Here is an 11,586-nt window from a genome sequence, read left to right on the forward strand (position 1 = left end):
AGTGGTCCGATCGGTTTGACCGTTTAAACGCAAACGGCCCAGGTGTTACTATAATTTGCACTACGATATTGAATACCCGATACGCAAAACGGAAATGACGACACGGTGTACATGCACATTTCGATCAAGATAATTGAGTCCGAGCTGTACTTTTTCCGGAAGTACGTCACGAAAATGGACGCTGATGACGATGTGTCAAGCCACCTTAAAGATCCCTGTAGGTACCACTGACAAAAAACAAAAGAATGCTTTCGAAAAATATTTTTTCTGGCATGACTATCACGTTGATTAGTTTGCGGGATTTTTTATGAAAACATAATGGAGATGAAATCAACAAAATATAATCAACAAATGTGTTATGAGTGTAAAATATTCTGCGAGGACAGACCAGGATTCGAACCCTGGACTTAAGGTTGTTATATCATCTCTGAAACCTAATGAGTTATAGGTATGCTTGGACAACGGAAGTGTATGAGCTCAAATGTGCTATGTATATGGTCATATCCAAACAGAAATTAAGGGGAGGTAATTACCATATATATAGGAAAAAACGGCAGTGCAATGGGACAGGGACCCTGAAGCTTGTATCCTGAAGATTTGGAATTATCAAATCAGTTTGAATATATAAATAACAAGAAAATGCCTGTGATTAAATGCTCTGATCAATCCAACGCAAATTATTGTCTGACAACTTTTTAAATAATAACCCTAAGCCTTGACCTTGGGAGTTCTAAAATACTCATTCATGCAAGATTATATATAATTAAGTCCCATACTCGACCTTTGTATAAAGTTGATGGAAGGAGGGAACCAGAAGGCAAACAAATATACATGTGTATAAAGTCAAATAAACAGCATCTATTTTTGCGAAACATTAATTCACAACATGCTAGCTTCTTAATAATCAATTTCTGATGATCTTCAAAAACAGAGACAGGTTTTCCATTAACCCCCAAATGTATGTTTTTGACCTCCTAAAATGGCTTTTCACCCTCAAAATAATAGAGGCTTGCTTGCATTGCCATATAAAAGGGTCAAAATACATGATTACACTTGCATGATTTTACCCCCAACTTGAATGTCTGGCAAAAGCACTGAGAAAGACACCTATGTAATAATATTTCATTAGAATTCAGACCATTGCCTTATACTTACATCAAAGCTTATCTGTGAGTAGTGTACTACAAAATCTAGAAGAAAAAAAACACTTAAATCCTTTTTCAATGTTATTTGAAACTCAAATTTCTCTGAAACACCCATCATATAATTTTGATACATCAATTACAAGTAAAACATTATCTCTGCTAGACCTTCCCCTTATCATTAGTGAACACTTAAAATCGCTCCGTCAATGTATTCTGTAAGGCAACGGATTAAATTAAATACCTATGTTGTACTGTATATTTAATTCTACAATTGAATTAAATCTAAATAAATTAGCAAAAAAATGCATAATGCTTTGCTGTGCCTCCAGCTATTTGAATTTAATCCCCACACTGTCAGCTGCAGACTGTTCGTTTTTTGTAAAAGTCCAATGTTCAAATTAAATTGTCAGTTGAAACATCCATCAACTATCTCAGGGTTGAAGAAATCAGCTTTGTGAAAAGCAAATTAATTGACTTTTTATTAATTTCAAAATTATGTTAATTTCTAATCTTTACAGTACAGACACTTTTTGTTTTGTCCGTTTGTAAAAATAATAACTTTGATACGGAATTATACTGTCTTCAGTCTTTGTGATGAAGCGAATGGGGTCTGCTGAAACTGGATGATTACGGCAGATTCACAAATACGATTTGTGTAATATGAATTATGGATACGGAACAGCAGGAATATCACCCTCATACAGAACAAAAACAGTCTGTGTATTAATTTCCTCTAAAACTACGGCACTCTTCATCACACTAAATTTGGAGTTTTATATTGATGTTCAGAATACTGCATGGCTGGCATGCACCCTGCATTAACCGTGTTTGTTAAAGAGTGCATATCAGTCAATAAACCCCGAAAAATCTCATTTATAATAGATGCGACCTAAGTATACTGAACAACAGTAATGGAAAGATTGGTCCATTAGATAAGTGTTAGACCTTTAGTATGTCTCTATATATATCTACATGTATGTCTGTCTCCAGCCAAATCGTACCCAGAGATCAAATATCATGCAGTTCAGGCAATTCTATAACAAAAAACGATTGTAACAGGCTTTCAGGATCCAAAACAAAATATAGTAACTTAGTACCGTAATTAGAGAATAAAAAATCAGGCAAGTCTGAGCAGTTGTTTGAATATTTTGAGATAAGGAATTGAAAACTTCTTTTTCAAGCTTTTGAAAATGTCTGTTTCCTTTGTCAAGCAAAGAGTGTAAGTGACCAGTGACCAGTGTAAGTGACCAGTGTCTTCGTTGACCCTAAACTGCTTGAAACAACTCACTAAGCCACATCGGAGATTAGTCAAGTCATGATCAGCTGTACATGTCAATTTCGCCAAATAGCACATCAAAATATTGGAAAAAAAACAAAACTGCTTGGACTTGCCTGTTAAAGTTCTGTAAAGATTACTGAGGTACTATATTTTGTTTCAGAATCTGAAATCCTAGCTGTTACAATTTTATTTTTTTTAAATTCCTGTTTGTGTTCAAAACAATCTTAGCCTTTTTATTTATACCAAGCTGATAAACCTTGTTGAATAGTGGTTAAACCAGCTTTTTCAAAAAGAAGGCATTTTAAGTCCCACGAAGAAGGCATCAGTCCAGAACCCAAATACCATGAGTTCCAAAATTCTCCGGCCATGTACCTTTTTTTTGGAGCCAAAACAATGAGCAACTATAATTAGGTGTGGCCATAATAGGGTGATGAAAGTGAAAGTGAAAGTAGGAGGTCACCATATCCATGTTATATAATAAGTGGGTCTAGCATCATCCTGATTAGTTAATGTAAATACCCTAACTGACCAGGTTGACTCTGGTTCAGTAGTGTATGGTCATACAAATCAATATAACCATGATCACCAAGTCCCTATACTGCCACCTGTGGCAACAGTCAAGTCACGTCGAACATTATCACACAGGTAATGTTCGCTTGGATAATGTCAATATTTACACCTGAACAAATAATACAACAAGAAGCACATGTGTGCCGAATCTATAAATAATGACAAGGTAAATCTTAATATCTCGTTACCAGCTGATCATACACAGATGTAATAATTTCATACAGACCACAGAAGGCCGAAATACTGTGACCACCAATGATTTGGACTGAAGGCCATCTGTAGTAACTTCATATGGACTACAGAAGGCTGAAATACTGACTACCAATGATTTGGACTGAAGGCCGTCTGTAGTAATATAACTTCATATGGACTACAGAAGGTCGAAATACTGACCACCAATAATTTGGACAATGGTATCTGTAATAATTTCATATGGACCACAGATGGCCGAAATACTGACCACCAATGATTTGGACTGAAGACCATCTGTAGTAATATAACTTCATATGGACTACAGAAGGTCGAAATACTGACCACCAATAATTTGGACAATGGTATCTGTAATAATTTCATATGGACCACAGAAGGTCGAAATACTGACCACCAATAATTTGGACAATGATATCTGTAATAATTTCATATGGACCACAGAAGGCCACAATACTGACCACCAATAGTTTCATATGGACCACAGAAGGTCGAAATACTGACCACCAATGATTTGGACAATGGTATCTGTAGTAACTTCATATGGACCACAGAAGGCCACAATACTGACCACCAATAGTTTCATATGGACCACAGAAGGTCGAAATACTGACCACCAATAATTTGGACAATGGTATCTGTAATAATTTCATATGGACCACAGATGGCCACAATACTAACCACCAATAGTTTCATATGGACCACAGAAGGTCGAAATACTGACCTTCAATAATTTGGACAATGGTATCTGTAGTAACTTCATATGGACTACAGAAGGCCGAAATACTGACCACCACTGATTTGGACAATAGATATCTGTAATAGTTTCATATGGACCCTAGAAGGCCGAAATACTGACCACCAATGATATGGACCGAAGGCCGTCTGTATAGTAACTTCATATGGACTACAGAAAGCCGAAATACTGACCACCAATATTTTGACGAGAGATAGCGATAATAATTTTAAATGAACCATATATCAGGCTGAAACACTAGCTAACCACTAACGATTTACTAGTTAGTCCACAGACAAAGGAAATATTTTCATACAGACCATACAAGGCTGAAATATTGACAATTCTGATATGTACCACACAAATAACATGATTTCGTGTGAACCAGATGAGGCTAAAATTCTGATGACTTCTGATTTGGACCACAGGTATCTGTTAATAGTTTTATATTGACCATGCAAGGCTGAAATGCAGACCACTGGCTGTACTGCTTTAGACCAACAGGTATCCTCAATGATTTCAATATTGAACCAAAAGTTTCTGTAACAACATGACAGGCAGATGAATGACCTCTTAGCTGTAAATATTGACCAGCATAGATTTGTACCTGCTACCAGCTGGTACCTTATGTTTGCCTATCTCAATAGGTAAATCTAAATATCTCATTAGCAGGCTTGAATCAAATTATTGAACAAAAATTGATGAAGTGTGCGGAGAATGACCTTTAAAAGCTTAAAATATTGACTTCACTGATGGGCCGTTGGCTTTTATCTCAAAACTAGCCTACAAAAATGGCAATACAAACAGTTGCTAAAAACAGCGGTGATTGATTTATCCCAAAAATAATGAACACTGATTTCAATATACAACAACACTGACAATGAAGTGTAATAGTTCCAAAAAAGTTTCTTTCCCACACAGGAAATAAAAAAGTTTACTTTTTTGGGGGGTTTTTTAAGCTTCAAATCAGATTTTATTTTCCCAGCATCTTTTAGGAGGCATGCCAGGGTTAGAAAAAGTTTGACGTTTGGAAGCATATTTTGATTGGTATCAATAGTCCTGAACAAAATTAGTGCAGTTCAATACCAGTTATATGAGTATCAAACTTTTACCATGATAATTGGTATTTTAATAAGGGAATCACCTTGTCAGGTTAAAGCATTGAAAAACATTAACGCTATAGCGAAGCATCTAAACTAACCTGTATATATATGTGTGTGTATAACAGGTCTATAAAATTAAATGTCACCAAATGGCATTTCATCTAACATTTAAATTTAAAAATGATTGATAACTTTGTTTATCTCAACAAACTTCATATAACAACAGGGCTAGACAATAAGGATAGCCTTATAGTCCGAGACTTGTGACACAGGGCTAGACAATAAGGATAGCCTTATAGTCCGAGACTAGTGACACAGGGCTAGACAATAAGGATATCCTGATAATGGGAGACTTGTGACACAGGGCTAGACAATAAGTATAGCCTGATAGTCTGAGACTAGTGACACAGGGCTAGACAATAAGGATATCCTGATAATGTGAGACTTGTGACACAGGGCTAGACAATAAGGATAGCCGCTAGTCCGAGACTAGTGACACAGGGCTAGACAATAAGGATAGCACGCTAGTCCGAGAATAGTGACACAGGGCTAGACAATAAGGATAAATCGTGTGAGACTAGTGACACAGGGCTAGACAATAAGGATAGCCTGAGAGTCCGAGAATAGTGGCACAGGACTAGACAATAAGGGTAGCCTGATTGTCTGAGACTAGTGGCACAGGACTAGACAATAAGGATAGCCTGATAGTCTGAGACTAGTGACACAGGGCTAGACAATAAGGATAGCCCGCTAGTCCGAGACTTGTGACACAGGGCTAGAAAATAAGGATAGCCGCTAGTCCGAGACTAGTGACACAGGGCTAGACAATAAGGATAGCATGCTAGTCCGAGAATAGTGACACAGGGCTAGACAATAAGGATAAATAGTGTGAGACTTGTGACACAGGGTTAGACAATAAGGATAGCCTGATAGTGTGAGACTAGTGACACAGGGCTAGACAATAAAGATAGCCTGATAGTCCAATACTTGTGACACAGGGCTAGACAATAAGTATAGCCTGATAGTCTGAGACTAGTGACACAGGGCTAGACAATAAGGATAGCCTGATAGTCCGAGACTAGTGACACAGGGCTAGACAATAAGGATAGCCTGATAGTCTGAGACTAGTGACACAGGGCTAGACAATAAGGATAGCCTGATAGTCTGAGACTAGTGACACAGGGCTAGACAATAAGGATAGCCTGATAGTCTGAGACTAGTGACACAGGGCTAGACAATAAGGATAGCCTGATAGTCTGAGACTAGTGACACAGGGCTAGACAATAAGGATAGCCTGATAGTCTGAGACTAGTGACACAGGGCTAGACAATAAGGATAGCCTGATAGTCTGAGACTAGTGACACAGGGCTAGACAATAAGGATAGCCTGATAGTCTGAGACTAGTGACACAGGGCTAGACAATAAGGATAGCCTGATAGTCTGAGACTAGTGACACAGGGCTAGACAATAAGGATAGCCTGATAGTCTGAGACTAGTGACACAGGGCTAGACAATAAGGATAGCCTGATAGTGTGAGACTAGTGACACAGGGCTAGACAATAAGGATAGCCTGATAGTGTGAGACTAGTGACACAGGGCTAGACAATAAGGATAGCCTGATAGTGTGAGACTAGTGACACAGGGCTAGACAATAAGGATAGCCTGATAGTGTGAGACTAGTGACACAGGGCTAGACAATAAGGATAGCCTGATAGTGTGAGACTAGTGACACAGGGCTAGACAATAAGGATAGCCTGATAGTGTGAGACTAGTGACACAGGGCTAGACAATAAGGATAGCCTGATAGTGTGAGACTAGTGACACAGGGCTAGACAATAAGGATAGCCTGATAGTGTGAGACTAGTGACACAGGGCTAGACAATAAGGATAGCCTGATAGTGTGAGACTAGTGACACAGGGCTAGACAATAAGGATAGCCTGATAGTGTGAGACTAGTGACACAGGGCTAGACAATAAGGATAGCCTGATAGTGTGAGACTAGTGACACAGGGCTAGACAATAAGGATAGCCTGATAGTTTGAGACTAGTGACACAGGGCTAGACAATAAGGATAGCCTGATAGTGTGAGACTAGTGACACAGGGCTAGACAATAAGGATAGCCTGATAGTGTGAGACTAGTGACACAGGGCTAGACAATAAGGATAGCCTGATAGTGTGAGACTAGTGACACAGGGCTAGACAATAAGGATAGCCTGATAGTGTGAGACTAGTGTCACAGGGCTAGACAATAAGGATAGCCTGATAGTTTGAGACTAGTGACACAGGGCTAGACAATAAGGATAGCCTGATAGTGTGAGACTAGTGACACAGGGCTAGACAATAAGGATAGCCTGATAGTTTGAGACTAGTGACACAGGGCTAAACAATAAGGATAGCCTTACAGTGTGCACGTGAGACTAGTGAAATCTCCAGCTGGGCTAGTGGTTCTAAAAACCTACATTTTGACTAGTCAAAATGTGGCATTGCCTAGACCTTGTTGAATAATATTGAGTTGGTGGAATTTGCACATGGAATGGTAAAAATTTGAAGCTACTACCCCAATTAACTAGTGGTTTACAAAATTAATTACCAGCCTTGTCAACAAAGAGGTTCGGATGACTCGTGGCACATTTAGAACAGATAAGTTAGGAGATATGGCCAATTAAAATCCTCTGCTGGTCAAATTGTTCATATTTTCAAGTCAAATAGTGTATCTTGAGACTTTAATGATGGCAATCAATATTTTGAGAAATTTTATATTTTTTAAATTTTAGGTATAATTTAATAAAGATTCCTGAACTTATTGTAGCCATTTGCGGTAGAAGACTTTCTACAGAATAGCCAGTAGAATTCAAAATCTATTCAAAGAATTAATTGACTCTCAATAATTAGGCATATGGCTTTGTTTACGGTCGCCGTGCCCCAACAACTTGTATTGATTGGGGGTAAACAATAGCGAGGAACAGGCCACTGCCAACGTCACATGTCAAATACATGTAAAGTCCGGCGCCAATACGAACAAGTCAACAACCAAACCATCCAACTCGTATCTCAAATACCAGCATGTAATGTTTACAAAATTTATCTTCAAAATGAATTGTATCCTGTAGTATTTCATCAGTATTTCCCGATGGATATTTTGGGAATATTTTATAGATTTTCATTTTTTTTACCCTATAAGGTTTTAAACATAGGTGGGACAGTCCTTAGAAAATGGAGAAATACTGAGAAAAATTTGTGTTGAGGGTTACAAAACCCTTATTTGGGGGTTTTGGGGGACAGTGTTCCATATCTTTGCAGTTTAATTGGTAACAATTCAATGAAAATAATATTTTTTTTAATGNAGGGGGGCCATTGGTAGTGTTATATAGCCAGAAAATAGAAATTTATGGGGGGGGGGGACACAATCTCCCCTTCTGGAAAAACATTGATGTTTGATATGCATCTTATATTTTATTCAATTATTTCTCGCGAGTGCATACACATTTAATTGTAAGCAGACTATTTCACAAAGATTAAAGAAATATGTTCATAATATGTATATATATATATAAAGTCAAAAAGAAATCTCAAAGGTTTCAATGACCAAAAATGTTTATAATTCTAGCTGAAAAACAAAAAACTAAATAGTTTTTATCAATATATATAGAACTGTTTAAGGCAAGCAAATATTTTTCATCATATTTTCACTTTAAAGTTAACTGGTCATAATATAAGTAACAGATATATAACTGATTGTTAAACACTGGCATTTATAAACAACTTCAGGTAGTTATTAAAAATTTAAGTGTAACAATCAAATGAAATGCAAAAACATTGGGAACATCAGAGTTAATTATTGATGGGTAGTTCCTTGAAGGTTTTTTTAGGATGGGCCGTCATCATCATCATCATCATCATCATCGATCTTTATTCCTCAAATTTCGGAGTACATTATTTCATAACCAATATTTTGTATTAAAACTGTTTCATAAGGATTATGAGTCAATCATGACATACTTTGTTTGCATTGATGCAAATAATAAATTTGACATAAAAATTATACTTCAAGTTTATGCTTGTGAAAAACTTTTTTAATTTATTAAAACAGTCAAGTTACAATTAACGTCCAGCAGAAAGCTGACATCCCTTGGGATGGGTCCCAGTTTGTCGCAGTTTGACAGACTTATATATACACTTGAAGTAGGTCACAGAACTACAGGTGGAGCAGGTGAGACTACATGTATACACACTAATTACAATCAGATTAAATGCCCCTGTGCAAGGTCATTGTCTTACAAGTATTCTTATTCATAAAAAGCTTGAAAAAAACAACAATAATGCTGATCTCAATCTGCCTTAAGTTAGTCGTCATGTGACCAAGTCTGTCCGCCATTTTATCCAGTGATAGGTGCAAGACAGGTGTATACACTAAAATGACAGGTGTGCAAATCCTAAATCTCTTAATATCTTAATGTTCCTGAAACGTCGATATAACGGAATTACCGTTACATAGTGATTGCCTGTAAATTGGATACATTACGTCATTAAGCGCCTGGTTCTACAGGTGTAAACAACAGACCCCCTCCCTCGACGGAGTACACACCTGTACAGCGACTTTCATAAGGACGGTGTATCCGTAATTTTCCCAAACTTTATTTGCGATTAAGTGACTTGTTAGACTTTAACAAATCTGTCAAGCCCACTGATAACACGTTGAGATTATCTAAATCGGAAGAAATAGCCAAGGAAATACCTGTAAATTAGGTTCAAAATCACTCAACCAAGTGCAAAAACGAAAATTAGTTAGAGAGGGGTCAATCCGGAGGCCCCAAAGGGTGCTCTTCCCACATCTGACAAATGACCTTCTCGCCTTCCAGGAGTGTCAACAGAAAAGCATTTTTATTTAAACACGGAAGAATGAAATTACCATAGTACGAATAATTTGTGACACACACAACTCCGAAATGTCAACACTAGCTGTCAAACCGTCCCCGAGCGAACCCTGTTTATAAAACTAACCCTTACCTTGAGCTGACGGTGACAATGCTAGCAGACCGAATACCGCTAAGAAATACAACAATTTGGTGCCGATCGGCCTGCTTCCTCCGATCATCCTCCGCATCTTCGGCGGATTTAGTCCTCCGAACGTAAATATTGTATCACTACAACTCAGTACATTCAACAACACTCTCGTAGGAACATATTTGTGTAAAATCCAGCAGAAGCCATGTGCACATCCGACGTGTTCCGCGGTTTACATAGAAATACGGGAAATCTCTCGCTCAGTCAATGAAAACAGGAGAATCGTCGTGACGTCACATCGTCGGTCTTAATATAGCACACAGTAGATTCTCCTCGCAGTCAAGGTAGCTCCCCTTGAAACGTCGAAATAAGGTTTACGATCATAAAATGATGAAATGTTATCTAAAATGTATACAAGCTGAACAAAACAGGGGATCAATGTCGATTTAAGATAGAAAGATAAAGAATGGCGTAAGGTATAGCAGTAAGAAAGAATTATATAATATTAATCGCTAACATTTGAATTGAAATGATCCCTTTCAGCGAGAAAAGAATATTGAACATTGTCCAGTAGACACATACTGACGGTCTGTTTTGTCCCGGGAAGTAAGATTCCCATTAATGTGTCTAGCTGGCAACACATAACACTAAGCTTAGATTAAGCGACATGCTTTAAAATTTACTTCTTATTGAAGGTTTTTGATACAGGACTCAATGTAGATAATCACCTTTAAAAACTGTTTATTGACCGATTTTAGTTAGCTTCTAAAGAACACAGTACCAGGATATGTATACACATACATAAGTTTCTTGTTGAGCCGATAATTTTACTCTCAACTTTACTCACGAATGAAAATATTCGAAAAATTCTGACGGACGCATGCATGATATTCAACTGAAAAAAACTGAGAATTATTTTTCAATTTATTTCCTAAAAATACAGACGCCATACTCGTGAAAATGTGTCTGTACTTTGATTTTTACGGGTTATTGATACTTCGATCTGTATTCTGTCGATGTTTGTTTTTGTCGTTACAATGGTTCTTGTTTTTTCATCATCCCCGATGATCAAAATGAATGGTTTGAGTTATATCCACCGTGACAGTATTAAAAGTTTAAAAGTTAGTTGCGCTTCAGATCCTATTCCTTTTTCTAACCGAATAATACCATGTACTTATAGCGTTGCCATTTATTTTACGGAATATTTGAAAGTGTTAATAAAGCTAGAAAATGTCTTTAAGACATAAAGGACCCCGCTCATGGATGGGACGGGACGGAACGGGACGGACATGGGCAAGACTATATGCCCCCCACCCACCCATTTTATGGCGGGGGCATACAAATACATTGTGATCACTATGTAACATGTACTTAATAACGTCAGATTATTATGTAAGACGTAACGTTTGGTTAATACTGAATACGCATTCCATTGGGTTAAGTGGCATGTAACGTTATTAGGTACGGCGTTAGGTTACGTCATGACGTTAGGTTAGTGCGCATTCCGTTGGGTTATTAATTACCAATTACGTTGGGTTATT

General features: G+C 37.5%; 1 protein-coding gene across 4 annotated transcripts in view; it reads right to left on the minus strand.

Moving 5' to 3' along the window:
• Nucleotides 1-10,270, minus strand: part of LOC110449370 (prolow-density lipoprotein receptor-related protein 1-like) — a 224,157-nt gene extending 213,887 nt beyond the window's left edge. For all 4 annotated transcript variants that reach the window (XM_021496199.1, XM_021496197.1, XM_021496198.1 and 1 more), the window contains exon 1: nucleotides 10,049-10,270. In XM_021496199.1, coding sequence (XP_021351874.1) covers nucleotides 10,049-10,145 — 97 coding nt within the window. In that variant the 5' untranslated portion in view covers nucleotides 10,146-10,270. The remainder of the gene's footprint in view (nucleotides 1-10,048) is intronic.
• Between the last annotated feature and the right edge of the window lie 1,316 nt (nucleotides 10,271-11,586).

This window comes from Mizuhopecten yessoensis, unplaced genomic scaffold (assembly GCF_002113885.1).
Source record: "Mizuhopecten yessoensis strain PY_sf001 unplaced genomic scaffold, ASM211388v2 scaffold4599, whole genome shotgun sequence".
Taxonomy (NCBI): domain Eukaryota; kingdom Metazoa; phylum Mollusca; class Bivalvia; order Pectinida; family Pectinidae; genus Mizuhopecten; species Mizuhopecten yessoensis.